We start from the raw sequence: 18,724 nt of genomic DNA on the forward strand, positions 1-18,724 counted from the left end.
CTAAGAGAGATGTACGTACAGATGCATGAATTGTTTCGCCTATTATAGCCACAGTTCTGCTATGTATTGTAATTATATGTGATTCCAATCTCTACCATGAACTTTTCTTTTGTTCTTATTCTCTCATGTTTGCTATTTCTAATAGGCTATCATAGGCGGCAATTCTCGCACTATACTCCATGTACTAATTTTCGCTATAATGTTTTAATTCTTTTTCGACTTTCATTTCGAGGAGGACAAAAGCTTTAGGGCTAGTATGAAATTACTATTCTCAAATCATAACTATATTTACGTGATTATTTCTTCTCAAAATTTAGACTAAAATCATTCTCTTTTAAAACACTCGAGCACGTATTATATCCATGAGGTAATAAGTTTTTGCATAAAAACAACCCTCTCTTTAGATAAATTGACTAACTAAATTAGTTAATTATCTTCAGATATTTGGAATAGTAGTAGGTGAATAATAACTGATAGGTTCTTAACTAATTAAGAGATTTAAATATAGATTGTTGGAACTTGGAATGTTCGGTTTTAATTAATTATACTGAATAGATTAGAATGTTCCCTTTCGTGAAAAAAGAATGGTTTGTATATTAATTGATCCTTTTTAAAGAGCATTACTTTCTTGTAGAAGAGATATAATTATCCGCAACACCGACAAAGACATAGATCAACGGATAACTCTAAAGCTAAGACCTTCTCATGTCGTCTATATCTCCACTAGCTTGTAATTTGTTTGAATCAAGACAGAGATGTTTTCTCTCAGAATATCTAGTTTCCAATGGTTACAAAGAAGCATTTTATTTAGAAGATACAAGAACAAATTAATCCCCATAAACTGTCGATTCTGGCACTCGTGTCAACCTTCATGTATTTGATCTATATCACTTTTGGCACCCACCTAATGTATAATGATTTGAAGTAAATGGCTGCAGCTTTTATTTGATTTCAAAGGAAATAATCAAAGATTATCCATAATTAATTTCTATAATTAAGTTGACCTCATTTTTACTACGTGTGTTTTGATTTGGTTGATTTAACCAAAAGGAAACTAGTCAGCAGTAAAATTAATAAGATAGCTTCGATCTTACTTAACTTCTACGACCAGAGATGCTCTTAGCTACATAAAATAATCTGATCACTGCAAATAAGTCCAAATGAAACCGCCAAATTTCTAACTGTTGACTGCCATGTTGTCCATTTGTACCTTGATAATGGAAAAGGGTGATGATAAACTAATGGAAACAGTGACATCTAGTGGTTTTGTAACTGATCTATAAAAGGTCCCATGTAATGTTATGATTAAGATAAATTAATTATATACATTTATATTGCTTATAAATTAAGCAATATAAATATTGAGGCTTACATAAAAGGTCTTAAAATGAATACAATAACATCATCCTATATCTAGTGCACACACACACACACACAAAAGAGAGAGAGAGAGAGAGAGAGAGAGAAATTTGAAGATTTGTTTAAACTCTAGGACTACAAATTAACACTGCCTGCAATAATGTTGTCACTTATCATCCAACAAATCAATGGAGAGAATCCATGTCCTAGCTAGTTGCCAATAGTTTACATTAGCTTCCATTCAAAAAAAGGAATTAATGTTTGTAATCCCTTTAACATATGGGCCCTCCATGTGGCTATGCTTTTCAGTGTAAGTCGACTTAAAACTCTCTCCTTTTTTTTCAAAAAAAAAAGAAGAAAAAAAAAAACTTCAATGTGGTTGTCATAGCTTTGAAAGCCTTCTTTAACTGTTCATCTTTCTTCTTTTCCTCTAGCTAGTTCTAATAAAGACTGGGCATGTGTGCATTTCATGTTCTTTATCCTCTCCACTCCAATGCCACGATCTTATCACTCACCAACTAAATGTAAAAAAGTAATAACTAGATGGTAGCATGGATTTAGTTAAACCATCCACTTTAGGATTTATATATCTTCCCAACTTTTCTTTTGCCAAGGGAATGTTGATACATACCCACGTTTAACACTTCACAAATTATTGAGTAGGAGTAGAAGCTTTTGGCTGCATGTCGGAGGTTGATTGATACTGGAGTGTTTCTAGACAACCAAAAAGTATGTCACTTGTAGCACTTTAGGGTTCAATGCATCACCAAACTCTAGCATATAGTTAATTAGCTAGCATACATTTCTTATCTATGCTACTACTCAAATGCCCCTATAGCCCACTTCCTCATTTAATAGTGAATTGCTTGTGTCGATTGATTAAACTGGTTATGCCTTTCTAATTGATTCTAAAATCATCATTTGCGTTAGTAGTCTTTGCCTTTCAATCTTAACATTAATAAAATTTCATCTAATGGGGCTAACCCATAAGAACAAACTAGCTACTAAGAAAAAGACATTTTTAAAGGCTTATTGTATAATGGCTAGCTAGCAAAGTGCCAAATTAGACGAGATTATGAGCAATCATATGGAGCAAGGAGAGGAAGATAATGCTTATGTCACATAGAGAATAGAAGTACACATCCTTAATAAAGATTACTTGGGTAATGATTTCAGATTTTTGAGATGCTCTTGTTCTTCCCTACCTTTCTCCGCAAATGAAGCATCTCTAGTTTAAAACGGGACCAATGACTTCAGAAATTTAGGTTTGGTGGAGTCTTCCCTATAACCATTCTTTACTCCAATGCATGTGCCCAAATAGCAAAAACCATACTTCTCTTTGTGGTTGGTGTCTCTCAACAACTATATATATATATATATATATAGGGTTTATTTTATATAGATCAAGTATTTTAGGCTAATCATAAATTAGATATAAAGACTAACTCTCATCATCAATGTATAAGTTTGGACGTCGACGAACCAACTCTCTTAGAAAATAGGCTATCATAAACCATAATGGACCCATGAAAGCGTACATGGACATAATCTAAATCACAGGTTTATACATCTCCGCTACTAAGTTTGAATCCAAATGAAATTAATCAATATTTATATTCCACTTAGGTACCTACTGCATCTACAATTGCGTGGAACTGGTGGAAAAAGTTATTTAAAGTTTATGCCTAATTTCCTGAGTCCACGAATTTAGCAGCCTTTGATTGGCTTCCAGATCACCATTATATATATTATATTGTTCAAAGTACAACTTTGTCAACAAAAAGGAAGAAGAAATTAATAGATAGACAAATCTAGGACAATTATCTTTTCGATGCCAAACATAAAGCTAATTACTGATTAGCATCTGAGTTAGGTGTGGCCCTAAAATGCTACAAAGAATGCTTCGTTTAAGAAAATATATTAACGTTATATGGTTAGTTTTCTTAAGTAGAAGAATACCAGAAAGACAAGTTACAAATAAAATGCTGGGAATTTAACGATTAATATCCATACGAGACGAAGGGTATGAATAATAATTAAAAGAAAAAAAATACTAGATCGCCAACTATAACGAAAAAAAAGATGAGTTTATTACCCTTCGTTTTCTTTTAATTTATTTTTAGTTCTTAAAGAAAAGCATATAAAAATAGAGAACAAACAGATGTGACGCATAGGCATAGTAGTAAATAGAAAATGCATGCAATCATATAAATATCATTGCATATGGCACAAGATCCATGAGTTACTTTTGAGATGGACGAAGAACATGGAGAGGTGGGAGAACTAAACTTTTCCCGGATTCCAAAATGGAAGCATGCATCCAAGAATGGATGAAAGAAATGAATGATACGATAGAAAAGAAGATATAATTAGAACGTTCAACTTCGATCCCTTCCTTGATTGAGGGGGTGGGAGGACCGATAAGACTCCTGGCGTCATGGAAGGTTGGGGTAGCAGTCGACCAACGGGGACCATCCGTACCACTCCTCCAACAAGCACCATAGCTTAGAGTTTTTTTTCTTTTCTTTCTTCTTCTCTTTTTGATTATTATTATTATTATTATTATTTTAGGGTTTTGGTATTGGGAGGGGTTGTCCCCAACCTAGAACCAACAAGTGAACAAACCCTAGGTTGGATCCATTTTGGAAGGCCTCCTTGGGACCTAACAGATGTGACACCAACTGTTTGGGTGAGGGGGTTCACTTTACCATAAAGTTAGATCTTCAAATTCCACCTCAAACTATGTCGATCATTCATGTCTGTGATTGATATCAGCCCAGTGTGGCATAATAGAGCATGGTAAGACTTGGCATCCTCTAAGGAGACAAGCTAATGTGCAATGGTAGAAGGCTTTCTTTTTCTTTTTTTTTTCTTTTTCTCTTTTCTTTTCTTTTCTTTTCTTTTCGTTTTTGAGAGACAGAATGAGTGAGAAGATCCCATTAGTATAATTTACAAAGTATACAGAAAGATCCAAGGGGAAGATAACAAAACACTTTGATGGATAAAATAATTCTCACGGTTTCTAATTGACTCTACGAATACTCCAAAGTCCTGTGGTCGTAATGCCTGTCTTCTTTTCGATAAACTCTCTGGATCTCTTTCTTTTTCTTTCCTTCCAGATGTGCATGGTAAGTAAGTAGAGGCTTGTCATCCAATTTGAACAAAACTGAGAGAGATAGACGAAGGTTTTTTCTTTGTCCATTTCAGATTCGTTGGATCCATCTTGGTGTTTGTCATTAATCAATCATTTGGTTTATAAATGGATTTCTTGAGCATTTCAAGCCATTAGTTTCTTATCCTATGGTAGCAAAATTTTATACTAAATAATAGGGGGTTCATACACCCACTTGTTTACTGTCATCAATGCCCGCTCCACTCTCAGGATCCACAGGATCCATGCAAGTTGTTAGATTTAGAGGAGAGGAATTTTGGGGGCTAATTCATCATTTGGCATAGTTTAATCATTAATCTCACAGGTTAGCATCAGGCAAGTGGTAGTTTGAAAGAGAGAAACTTCAAGCTGTATGACATCCACAAGATAAAATGGTAAAAATACGACATCTTTATATTAGGTTCGATAGGAGATAAATGATAAAAAATATTTGATGGATAACATAACGAAGAACAAAATGGCATAAAAATGATGTGCTGCTCATCATTCCAGATAATGAAGTCAGAAGGTTTCCATTTGAACAATATTACTTTTCATTTCATTTGCTTTAATTTAAAATGAATTATATATAGATATATATGCAACTCTGGGACTACAAATCTACCCCCTTTGGATAGGTAAGAAACACGAACGCAGCAAGACAACGGTCTCACAGCTGAAAGAATCGAGTAAATTATGCACACAGAAAAGAAGAACTTGTATCAAATAACCAAAAAAAAATCACCGGTATAGAACCCCTTTACTAAGGTTGTGAAAATGTTCTCATGGGAATATTTGTTGGCGTGGCGCCGTTCACATTCCCAAACTTCTCTAATTCTCTGGCTATTTGAATGTCACTGGGCATAACATACTCTGTAAAAGCTTTTGTGGCAAAATGAGGAATCATGCCGACTACCATGATGCTGAGCAAGCACAACCAAAACAAGCCAGTACCCATTATGTGATAGATTGCCCTGAAATATAAAGAGATATCAGCAACTCTTTTCAAGATATAATTGTATATCGCGAGAATGCATATAATAACATTTCCTTATTCTATGTTCTGCTGCACTAGTATAAGAGTTAAGAAAGGTACTTCTAAGCATCAAAAATGCCAACAGATAAAGCTATGCCATCCAAAATGTAGTGTGGGGGTTAAGGAAAAAGGACATACCAGTATCCAGGTAGTAACCATATAGAGTCAATGATGATGACACAAATGGCTGTTGCAACAATACAGCCCCATACTGATGCATGTGTGATCCAATTCCACCGGATTATGTCCATCGCTAAGTGGATGTTTACCAGAATGACCACAGCAAGGGTCCATAGGTCTCCTAGACTGGATCCATCAATGGTGCTGTGTCTATATGCAAGATAGGGAATGAAAAAGATAGCTAGACTCTGCCAAACGGTGTCTAGCATAGTTAAGATAAACAACTTCAGGTTGTACTTCTCCTCCCTCTGTCCGGCTCCGTAGAGCGCGGGATACTCCAGCAATGTCTTCCTACTAAGATCCTTATCCAGAATTCCAACCACAATTGTTGGGGCAGCAGTATAGATCACAGAAAATAACACGCTGCTCCATTCAGTGACGGCAGTGGTCAAGGAGAAAGCTGTGTAAAGTACATACCTGCAAATGGTCAAAGGTTATTGTTAGGCACTTAAATTATTGTATTCTCAATAAAAATTCCAAAGAGAACAATAATAATTCTAGCTCAGGATATGGCCACTAAATTACGATCACTGTAGCTGTAGACATAGATTTCTCCAAGCCTCTATCAGGTAATCTTTATCGTTCATTACTGAAGACAGTTACCATCTAAAGAACAAAGACCTTTACATTTGTCAAGAACTAGCAGATGATTTTATCATTTATTGGAGGAAAGACAGGTAATTCCATAATGCTACACACTTGAACTACAGGTTTTGAGCATAATCTTTCCAGTCAAAACAGTGAGTGATTAATCAAATGAAAAATACTACAAAAATTTATCCATTTATGCCAAGCAAAAGAGTAAGTACAAGCATTTCTAACAGCTTAAAATATCCAATCCTATTGAGCATTATTTAATTTGTTATTAAACACAACAGTGCCAATAGTTTTTGCCTTTTTGGGACCCCAACAAAGATCAAGAAATGAACATAGTGTTTTATCATGTTCAAATGCAACAAAAATGCCAAATGATGTAAGTCACAAAAACTATGGTTTTGCTTTTCATTTTAGGGCAACCTCCTTGCAGCCTCTAGTCATATTATGCCAGCAATAATTGGAATGCTAGCATGCACAAATATGGGGGAACAGGATTTGGTTTTCAACAACAAACATATTTAGCATAGCAAAGTACAGAACTACCACATGCCTGAGAGTGATGGAGATGGAGAGAGTGTTGTTGTGCAAGGTCAGAAAGAAGTATTGACTTAGCTTTAACTTGACTACTAAAAGAGTAATCTGAAAATAGACTGACATATCAAAAGGTTAACTAATATTCAAAAAACTAATAAGTCAATGCTTTCTCAACCATCATATTAAAGAAGATCATTTCCTGCTTACTAGTCCTTGATGAGAGAACTTCTTGGGCATCCATACTATCTCAGGCATGGGATTCAGAAAGACGTGTGATCTTCAACTTATAATTAAAAACTGCCTTGCAAATGTGGCCCTTAACAACTCACCTACCACAGGAACTTACACAGGAAGGGAAGAGACCCAAAGGAATGACCACTAAATGTGCCTTTCAACCTTACGATCAGAATTTTCTGAAGGTTACCAATGTGTAATTATACTCCGTCATTATGATCTTAAATGATCACACACCTATTTCCTTCATAATAACAGAACAGATAGCTTTATTGTGCTAAACGTTGGCAAGTGAACAGACAACAGAAGCATGAAAGATTGTGGTTCTGCATGAATACTTACATTAATTAAGTTCTCTTATCTAACAAACTTACTATTTCCCCGTCAACAGTACAAAGCAATCCACCTTTGTTATGATTAAGATCAAAATTCCAATCAAGCTGATTTTTTTTCTATGATGCCACCAACTAGTGCCTAGCCTCCACTAATGACAATAAAATATGCCAAAGGGAAAGATTTTATCAAATATTCAGAAATTCATGATAAGCAGTACATAGTGGGTTTCAAATGGTTTATCAGTTGTTTCACAAACAGTACTTGCTAGATTTGCAAAATGCGTGGTTGTAACAATTGCTTCATGCAATTAACAGTGCATCTAATAATAATACCGTCGTCTTCTTTCAAGAATATAAATTCTCTTATAGATTGTACCTAACAATACATCATCTTCTTCAAGAAAATGAATTTTCAAGCCATCATGTTTGGACAACTCAACCTCAATAACTAGCCATTAAGTTGATGGATATGTCATTTGTTGTATGGCAGCCATACGTCTACTGGTTTTTACTTAGTGTAGACTAATAGTGAATTTGACCACCAGTGAGAGTTGGAGGAGTATTCCCAACATACCATAGTTCCAATTCAAGGTTTTGTACTTCTGTTGTTGAGATTGATATTCCAATTGTAGGGCTAAGTTGAGGAAATAAAGCTAATTATGATATTTCCATAGTAGATGTTAAGGGAAGCAAAGAATACAAGACCTGATAGAAACGTAAATTGTAGGCCTCATTCACTTTGAGTGAGATTAAGAAAAATCTAACATAGCTATTCTAGATTCTTATTCCTAAAATTATACGTCTAATTTAGAGTAGGATATTCTAATGTTTACTTGTAATTTAAAATAGTATAGTAATTACTTTTGACATGACACATCATTACAGTAAAGTACAAATAAGAAGTTAACTTTAATCAAATCAAGGGTAAAATCGCAATTGGACTTACATGTGGAATAATTTGAACAACGTTTCTAATTTAGAATAGTGGTAATTTGATGTTTAATTTCTAATCTAGAATAGTATTCCCTAATCTAGATTAGGAAAAAAGATAATCCAGAATGGAGGCTAAAGTACTTCTGTTTGTGCAAAATGAAATTGAAGTGTCCATAGCTAGTGTCCCCAAACAGAAGCAATAATCATGTCTAATATCAAATGATCATAAGGGGAAGAACAAAGGAACAAAGTCAAAAACCATGGATAATAAGAAATTCACGAAAATATAGAGCATATCATATCATAAAAATTTGAGCGCATCTTAGTAGATTTACAAACATTTAGCACACCCAATGAAGAATAATGGGAAAATAAACAGAAACGTATGCCTCTGCAAGATTTTTGAAAAACAATTTAACTCAAGCACAACCATTAGAGAAAATTCTTACCAGAAAAGCACAAAGACAAACACTGCATTTCTGTAAAAGTTGTATAGGATCATATAGCCCATTCTTTGGTAATTCCAATGACCATGGACCAATAGAAGGGGTACTAAGAATCTGAATTGCCCCATCGCAAAATCCGAGGCCATAACTGCTTGCCGTCCCTCCTGACCACTGATGCCTATCCCAACATCAGCCATTTGAATCATGGAAACATCATTTGCACCTGGACAACATATATTGCTCAAACTTAGCTCACATTATGGGGCTCAAAATTAATATAGTTAACAACTTAAGATAAACTTATCAATCAAATCAAAACAGAGTGATTTACCATCTCCAATAGCAAGCGTCATGTCATCTGTTCGGTTCTTGATAAGTGCAACTATTCCAGCTTTCTGGAGTGGTGCCACTCGGCAACATAAGACAACATTACACCCTGTGGCTACTCTAAATAGCTGCAGAATTTTAAACGAAAAAAGAGCCAAGTGAGCATAAAATAATGAAAAGACTACTCATGTCATTCTAAATTAATCATGCACAGTACCTCTTTTTCTAACTCTGTCTCAAGAATGTATACAAGGCTGTTGCCATCAATGATCAAAGCAAGAGAAACCGCATCATTCTGTGAAGCAGGAGATATTGTTGAAAATTTGTTACACATGGCAATTGCATCCTCTAGATTTTTCCTACAAGACTCCTTTGAGTGACTGTTTATTACTATTTGTGTCATCTCATTTGATAAGAGCTTACAAGAATAGCCAATGGAAATGGCAGTTTCTTGCTTATCCCCTGTTAAAACCCAAACCTTGATCCCTGCTTGCCTCAGTGACTCTATTGCTTCAGGTACCCCTTGTTGCAGCTTATCTTCAATTCCTGAGGCGCCTAGTATGTGGAGATTGCATTCAATATTAGTTGCAACGGCTCGTAGTAAGCCCGCTCTTCCAAATAATGCTGTACTAGCTCTTTCATAGGTTGATTGCCACTCTTCAAACTCTATCTTACTCAATTCTCGCATGCCAATAACCAATGTTCTCAGACCCAATGACGAGTAATTATGGAGATGTGTCTCAGTTGCACGGACAATGTCCAAATTTAAGGATTTGTTGATGACTCCAAACATTGAGCTGTCTGCACCTTTCACAAATAGCTTGACTGTTTTATCAGGACAGCCAATTATGACAGACATCCTCTTACGGTCACTATCAAACTCATGAAGACCTAGTACATCGAATCTGCACATCCAACAACATCACAAAGCAAAAGGACCAGAAGTTAGACAAACTGAAATGCTCTTCGTGTGAAACTCTCAAGTGATGCAAAATTTGAAATAATATAAAATGCCATTTCGAAATACAACCAACAAAAGCAAATAAAATAAGAAAATTATCATTGCAAGAATAAGTATTACTCTCTTAAACTAGCAAAAACAGCACAAAAAAAGTAATGAAACTAAATATTTATAGCTCCAAGTATGAATTCCATAACTACTAAGAGCATTGTCCACCTCTAGAAGCAAAAGATGAATGCATTCTGCTTGGAGATCATCACCAGAAGTACAATAAGCTACCCATCACCATAAATACCTAATACCACATAACTAGTTAAGGAAGGTGGCGAGATGGTCCGCCATCACCAGGGGAAGATTTTCAGCAAGTATTAATACTATAGCCACAAACAAAGGAATGAATGAATGATTACCATCATCACCACAAAAGCTACAACTACTGATTAAACTATTCAGAACCTTGCAACAGCAAACACCAGCAACCATGTCAGCTGCAAACTATAAATCTGCTGATGAAAAAATATTCTTGCTATTAGTCCTGGCAAATGCTATGCAATTAGAAGATGTATCTTCTTCTGAAACAAACTCTTTGTCCTTTACAATAACTACTAGCACATAATAGCATAGTACCTTAAAGAAACTATGATAACAGTTCACTACTGATCTTCACTGCTAGCAAAAAATAATGGATTAACTGTGTAAGCATATAGTAGCTAATAGTTAGTTAAGCAAAAAAAAATCACGGTACCTCTGTCTATCCCCAAGAACATCAATGACTATATGCCCTGAAGTTCGTTCAATTAGTACAAAGCCATATGCTGCTGCAGCGTAAACCAGTGCCTGCTCATCTGGAGACTCACCCTGATAATCAATCAACCTCTTTTTAGGGTCCGGAGTCTCAACAACCAAAGGCACAATGGTATTGCAGGCAGCCAGAGCCAGGAAAAAATCATGGCAACTTTTCCCTTCCTTCGTTTTTCCACCATCTCTCAATGACCTCACAAGCTCAGGGTCAGTCTTAATAGGCATCTTTGGAATCCAAACTTGATCGTCGACTGTTGCCGGAATGATACAAGAAAAAAAGAAAAGAAAAACTCAACCCTCTTAAGCAGGCCATGTAACAAAATAAAAAATCACAAACGAATACTCGGAAGACTAAGAAGTTGAATGAAGGTTATCCTACCTTTAATGGGTTTGTTTGTCGTATCACCTAGCTCAGCAGCTTTTCCATCACTATAATCAACTCCTAAGATACTTGCACACTGGAACTCCATCTTGTTCTCTGTCAGAGTCCCAGTTTTATCCGAAAAAATATACTTAATCTGACCCAAATCCTCATTTATATTCAAAGCTCTACACTGAAACCTCGAATTTGAAGCCTCATCATACAAATTAGTATCCCTGATCATGAAATAAGCCTGCCCCAACCTGACAAGTTCCATCGAGATATAGAGCGATATGGGGATCATAATCTGAAACACGATAACCGACATGAGGAAGGTGAAGAACACCTGCGACCCAAGCCCGTAGTAATTATACCTGCTCTCATCTCCGCCCGAGTAATCATTCTTCCTAAAGAACTGTGCCAGGTCCAACTCGTCCCCATGATTGCCCAGCCAAATTCCAGCTAAAATAGATACAATGGAACACATCCCAATCAAGATTGCAGACAGGAGCAGTGTTTCTCTATTCATATGGGTCTCCAATCTGCTCCTCTTCGAAGGAGCCCCAGAGCTATTGAGCATGACCTTAGTGTCCCTCCCTGCGTACACAACCACCCCAATCGCCCACACCGTGTTCTTAATCTCACAACCCCTGAGAATTATATTGGATGGGCCTAGCGAGACCCGCCGCCCATCAACCTCCAAATTGGCATGGAAGCCATATATATTGCGATTCGGACGCTCACACCGGATAATTCCGGCAATCCCATTGACCTCTGAAGCCCACGAAATAGTCTCTTGCTTCGCATACCGCGTCTTTAGATTGGATTCGCCATCCAAATTGATGGTCTGCACATAGGCCACTCCGGTGGGGTCAGAGGTGGCAAGCAGGACCATGTCTGCTGGAAGGGTCTCGTTAGCTAACAACTTAACTACATCCCCCACGCACACATCCTTCCACCTCTTGGGCAAGAATTGGGCGCTGTCGGCCAGCACGTTCGCGATCCGGTTGTTCTCGATTCGATCCGAGCGGTGGCGGCGCCAGTCTTCATAGGCATCCTTGACGGCCGTGACAAGAAGGACGAAGGCGAGGGGAAGGATCGAAGCCCCACGGCCGAAGACCGCAAGCTGGGGGAGCTGGTTGAGGATGGCGATGATGAGGAAGTAGATGTAGGCGACACGGTGGAATTGCTCGAACAGGTTGCGGGGGAGGAAGGTGAGAACCGAGTACTTGCCGGTGCGGATCGAATTGCCCGCGAATTCAAACCGCTCGTTGGTCCGCGTGGGGTCGTTGACGAAGACGATGCGGGCATCGTCGTCGGCGATGTCCCTCTGCGATGCGGCGAGGCGCTCGGACTCGGCGCGCGAGCCGTGGCGGACGTGGACTGGAGGTTCGGCGAAGGAGATGCGATCGAGAGAGGCACGGGAGCGGGAAGAGCGCTGCGAGGAGTGGAAGGGGGCGTGGTCGTGGCGTAGAGGAGGATCCGAGATGGGTTTTGGGAGGTCGGTTAATGGTGGCGGAGATGGATTTGGGGGAAAAGAGGAAGGTGGCCACTCGGAGGTCATGGGAAGAGGGTGCTAGAGAGGTACCAGAGACATGGATTTGCTCAAAGATTAGATTTTTAGAGATGAGAACGGAGAAGAAAGTCAAAAGCTTCAAGATTGGATTTTTAGAGAGGAGAAGGGATGATGAGGAAGACAGGCTAGAAGAAGGTCAAAAGCTTACAAGATTGGATCTTTGAAGTAAAGAAAGGGTGGAGGACGAAGACCCACTTGGGGAAAGTTAAGAACGCGTTGGGGTTTATGGAGGAAAGGGAAAGGATGGAGGAAAAGACAAAGTTAGAAGAGGAGGAGGAGGAGGAGGGAGAAGACTGAGCAAGGTCAAAGGAGGAGGCTCGGAGCTTGGAAGGAAGAAAGGAAGGAGCTTTGTTGGTAGTTGAGTTGAGACTTGGATGCTTGAGTAAAAGGGAAACGAAAAGAGTTGTCTGGGTATTAAAAGCCCAGTGGGAAAGTCCTAACAAGAAGAGAGAGAGAGAGAGGGAAAAGAAAAGGAAGCAAACAAAGGTGAGATTTTTAAATGAAGCAGGACGTCTGGACGGGATTGGCATTGGCTACTATGGATTGAGACTTTATATCTGGAGATATGTTCTTTTTATCCATGATGATCAAATTGAGAAGAGAACAAAGATAAAGGAGGGGGGAGAGAGAGAGAGAGAGAGAGAGAGAGAGAGTTTAAAATTTAAATGCCAAGTAGAGATGTAGAGAGAGAACTCAGAAGATAGATAGGTCTCTTTCTTCTAGAAGGATTCTATTTGATTTGAGTGGGTTTGGGTTTGTGATCTAGAAAGGCTAAGGTGCCAAATTGGAGTCCAGTAGGTACAAGATTTGAGTCAGGGCATGATGAGTAATGATGGCTTTGGATTTAGTTGTGAGTCACGTGGTTTCATTCATGGTGGATGCCTCTTGCTACGCCTTGGAATCTTATCTTTGTATCCATCGATTAGGCGTGCAATTATATAGTTGGGATTCTCTTTGAGCATACATCAAACATATTAATCGTCACTAATTGACGATTTTAATTTAATTTCTCCATTAATTCATAGCGACTATTACTAATCCAACTCTATAATCCAAAAGGCTAAACACTATTGATTCTTTTGTGCCCATTGCCAGCATATAAAGTTGTCATAAAATATTAGCCGGCAAACCTCTCTCTCTCTCTCTCTCTCTCTCTCTCTCTCCCATAATATCTGAAACATTGAACCGAATTATTCTAATCATTCAATTCAACACGTTATTATGGACACTTAATACTTATTCTTCTCCCCTTCCACGCTATACCACCCAGCCTGCCTCGTGTACATTATAAGCAAGTGGGTCCCCCTCCTAGATTAAATTCCTCCATCGAAGGGTGCATCCAATAACTTGTAGATCACGGAAGGATCTCGACCGTACGATTGACGGAGCTCGATTATACAATATAGATGGGTCAAAGTCAAAGATGGCTATCACGTCCAAAGGTGTCAGTCATCCTATTCTATTACGATGGCTTGGAAAGAAGACTTGAATAAGATATTGTGGCATTCCTTATATTATAGGTGTCAAACTTGGCTTCTTAGTCCACGTAATAGCTAACAAAGATGATGATGATGTCAAAGAAGAGTGTCACGAATATTTTTCCTTCATTGAATCATGAAATTCTAGATGGAATCACGAGGAAAACACCTGGATCATAATTTTTGTGTGCAGATAAACCTACCAACTTCTACATAGAAATATTTATGGAGACGTAAATTGTATAGATTGAATACGTCGACTCTCACTAACCAACTGGATAAATTTATCGGAATACAAATATAAATTTGGATATAAAGAAGGATAAGTAAATCTAGCGAGATATCATCAAAAAATTCCACCTCTAGATTCTTATTCCGTGAGGATCCATAAAGCTCTCTCTACTTTCGTCACTAGTCGAGGTGACATGAGAAGGTTTACTTAATTTTACGTTTAAATATTTTCCATATGAAACTAAACTTAATTAATTTCTCCAATCTTTCTCTTCTTGTCTATCATATTTCCTTTGAATCTTTCTTTATGTCACAATCAATATCACACAAACATGAAGGTTTATCCACTACGTCCAAAAGTAGTATCTTTCCTGAGTAACAAACTTGCTTTCATTTTCCAAATCCACGTCATCAAATTAGAAGTCCTTGTAAAAAACTAATGATGACACTTGGCAGATTGAGTAGTTGTATTGATATATTGAATAAAGGTGTTTAAAGTTAAGTGACGTCGAGGATCCCAACTAAACCTCAATTAGATAATATTATAAGATAAGTCCACGGAAAGCCATTCATTCCCCTTACAAGTACTTTCATATATAAGTATATCTAATTTTGTTGGTGGAATTGATAAACTATTGATGCCAGAATGTTAAATAGGCAAATTATATAGGTTCATTTTTAATGCGCAATTCTCGGATCTAGCGTTTGAACTCGTTGCCGTAAGGAATTTAATACAACAACAACAACTAATCAACCACTTCATCTTCATGCAGATGAGGTGGAGGAGTACTAGATTAAACTAATAGGAGGACAAAAATCTAAAGTCAAATTCTTTCTCCTACTCTTATGATCATTCCTAGAAGGATAAGAGATCTTACTACTAAATTTAATCTAACAGCCGTTAACGAAGTACATACACAAAGGCAAATTAAAACAAAATGTCTAATATTTTTGAGACACTAAAAGCAAATTTCATACTAAGCTTTTCTTACTTAGAAGGCATATTAAAACGGAATAAGAAACAAGAGTTGAATTATAGAAAGATGGAGGAGGTAATTAGGATTTAGGAGTACCTTTGCTTGTCACCAAAGACATCAATGATGATGTGGCCAGAAGTCCTCTCTATGAGCATGAAGCCATAAGCAGCAGCAGCATAGACCAATGCTTGCTCATCTGGGGACTCACCTTGGTAGTCTATCAGCTTCATCTCTTGCTCAGGGGTGTCCACCAAAATTGGCACAATCGTATTGCAAGTAGCTAAGGCGAGGAAGAAATCACGAGCTCCATCTGCCTTTCTTCCAACCCCATCTCTTAGTAAACTTTGTAGCTCTGGATCAACCTTGATATTTGTCTTTGGTCTCAAGGTTACACCATCCACTGTTACAAAGAGACATCCATGGAATCTTTGGTAAGGACTAAGGACTTGGGAGGATTAACAACAATATGCCAAATTTAACTATACCAACTATGTTTAGCGCCATATATTCTGCATTACTTAGTAATACAAAATATTTTGGCATTTTTACATTTATTGCCACTGAGAATATTTAAAATATCATAATTACTACCGAATTATTGAACTATTTTTTTAAAAAAAGAAAACTAGTTTGCAGCCGTGTTAATAATTGCTTAAAAATAATTCTAAAGCTATCTAATATTATTCTATGTCATAGTACAAGAAAAAAAAATTAAGGGTTAAATTGAAAATAGTGAAAATATAAGGTGTGAAATGCAATGCAACATACCAGTAACAGGAGGCCGCTCGATAACATCGCCATCTATCCCGTTGCTGTAATCCGTCCCACACACAGTAGCACACTTGAACTCCATCTTATTCTCGGTTAAAGTCCCCGTCTTATCCGAGAATACGTACTTTATCTGCCCCAAATCCTCGTTTATGTTCAGCGCCCGACACTGGAACCTGGAATTAGTCCTCTCATCAAACATACCCTTATCCTGCACCATGAAGAAAGCCTGCCCCAATCTCACCAATTCCATGGATATGTACAAAGATATCGGGATCATTATCTGGAAAAGTATCACCGAGCTCATAAAACTGAACACTACCCCCCACCCCTCCCCATACCACTTGTAATTATCCTTATCCGGGCCCGAATAGTCCTTCTTCCTATAGTACGGCATTTCGTCGAGCGCATCGCGGTGGCGATGCAACCACAGCCCGGCGAGGAGGGAAACGATCGAGCACAAGAGGGCGAGAGCAATGGCGAGCAAGATGGTCTCCCGATTCATGTGGGCTTCGAGCCGGCTTCGCTTGGATGGAGCTCCGGAGTTATTGAGCATGACCTTGGTGTCTTTGCCAGTGTAGACTGCGACCCCGATGACCCACCTCGTGTTCTTGATCTCGCAGCCGCGGAGGACGATGTTCGACGGCCCAAGCGAGAATCTTTTCCGGTCTACTTCGATGTTGGCTTGGAAGCCGTAGATATTTCTGTTGGGCTTCTCGCATTTGATCAATCCGGACATGGATTGGGGAGGAATCGAGAGAGTTTCTTGCTTGGCGTACCGAGTTTTGAGGTTGGATTCGCCGTCGAGGTTGATGGTCTGGATGTAGGCGACGCCGGTGGGGTCGCTGGTAGCGAGGAGGACCATGTCGCAGGGGAGGGTCTCGTTCGCGGTGACGCGGATGAGCTCCCCGACTTGGATATCCTTCCAACGCTTGTGCTTGAATTCGCCGTCGATAAGTACGGCCGCTCCGCGGCTGTTCTCGGTGCTGTCCGACTGGTGTCGCCGCCAGTCCTCGTACGCGTCCTTCACCGCCGTGACGCCGAGGACGAAGGCTAACGGAAGGACGGAGGCGACCGGGGAGAAGACGCCGAGCTGGGGGACTTGGTTCAGCGCGGCGAGGACGAGGAAGTAGACATAGGCGACGCGGTGGAACTGTTCGAATAAATTCCTAGGAAGGAAAGTGAGGATGGAGTACTTGGTTGTCCGGATTGAATTGTTCGGGAACTTGACCGGACCATTGGTTCTCGACACATCATTGATGTAGATAAACCGCGCTTCCTCGTCGGCGATCTCTTTTTGCGAGCCGAGCCGCTCGGAGTTCGACCGCCTGGAATTCTTGCGGTCCGAATTCTCGACGGAGAAGCCTCTCTTCGAGCTCGACATCAACTCCGCTAGCGACGGCAACGCGTCCCGGGACGACATACTTCTTCTCTGAGATGGAAATGATCTCAGGATCGGGGACGGGATCGGGTCCGGCAATTTGGCGTCTTCGGGCGCTGTCGGCTGGTCCGGCGGCGGGGATGGGATCAAGAGAGGACGGTTGGAAGCCATGAATAATAGGACAGTTGGATAAATGATTAATTAGAAGAGTAGAGTATATGAAAGCATAGTAACTATAAGACAGAGAGGAAGATGGTAATGTGAATGGAGAAAAATGGGATTATGGAAAGACAAAAGTCGAGAGAGAGAGAGAGAGAGAGAGAGAGAGAGAGAGAGAGAAGGAAATGTATGAAAGTCTTCTCCATGGAGTCAAGAACTTCTAGATAAAGAGATCTCGGGCTAGTTTGGGTGGCATTTGGCATTGGATGTTATTAGCATTTCTAAGAAGCTGCTTTGAATTGGAAATTCCTTAATAACATCATGCCGTTCGTCAGCGGACAAACATATGTTTCAAAATAATACGGCAGTCTTCTTCTGCTTCTTCTTCTTCATGGAATTTCCTAAAAGCCGGCTAAGTCTAATGGATACTCAAAGATGACTTCTCTTCAGATGTTTCTAGTGATCGATCATATGGACTAACTGGAGGTAAATATCCGTTCTAAAATTGTCCTTAGAGATGATTTGATGTCTTTGGGTTTCCTAATCCTGTAATTCCATGTTTAATTTTACGTTCTCGATGATTGGGAAAGATCAAACTTCCCAAAGAATTACCGGTATCAAACTTTAATGGGAACACATTTAATGCTCGCATTCAAGTATATTGGGTGGATATAGCCAAACCATATATATATATATATATATGGTCTTCTAGAATAGTTGATTTCATAAAGATGGGATCATGGGAGAATAACTGCGTAATGGGAATCTAACTCTTATAAATCTTGCCATTTGGTATTAACTAACACCCTGAAATGGAGGCGGGTCATGAGTTGTATTTGCCGCAGTTAATGGGGAGGACAGTTAGGCACACTTAAATGTGGATTTATTCATCTAGATGC

The 18,724-nt window shown here is 38.8% G+C and overlaps 1 protein-coding gene across 2 annotated transcripts; it reads right to left on the reverse strand.

The window, feature by feature from the left end:
* Window positions 1-5,000: 5,000 nt before the first annotated feature.
* On the reverse strand, window positions 5,001-18,221 carry LOC140775349 (phospholipid-transporting ATPase 1). 2 transcript variants are annotated; one of them, XM_073118590.1, is made up of 7 exons: window positions 16,286-18,221; window positions 15,614-15,917; window positions 9,350-10,037; window positions 9,137-9,260; window positions 8,809-9,028; window positions 5,685-6,143; window positions 5,001-5,484 (listed from the first exon to the last, which is right to left on the reverse strand). In XM_073118590.1, exons 1-7 carry the CDS (start codon window positions 17,835-17,837, stop codon window positions 5,274-5,276), a joined length of 3,558 nt encoding a protein of 1,185 aa, XP_072974691.1. In that variant the 5' UTR covers window positions 17,838-18,221; the 3' UTR covers window positions 5,001-5,273. The 2 variants fall into 2 exon arrangements, with proteins under 2 accessions (XP_072974691.1, XP_072974692.1); XM_073118591.1 differs by lacking the exons at window positions 15,614-15,917; window positions 16,286-18,221 and adding exons at window positions 10,839-11,145; window positions 11,274-13,436 and having other exon boundaries at window positions 5,005-5,484.
* Between the last annotated feature and the right edge of the window lie 503 nt (window positions 18,222-18,724).

This window comes from Typha angustifolia, chromosome 14 (genome assembly GCF_048772165.1).
Source record: "Typha angustifolia cultivar Huaian chromosome 14, ASM4877216v1, whole genome shotgun sequence".
In the NCBI taxonomy this organism is placed as follows: domain Eukaryota; kingdom Viridiplantae; phylum Streptophyta; class Magnoliopsida; order Poales; family Typhaceae; genus Typha; species Typha angustifolia.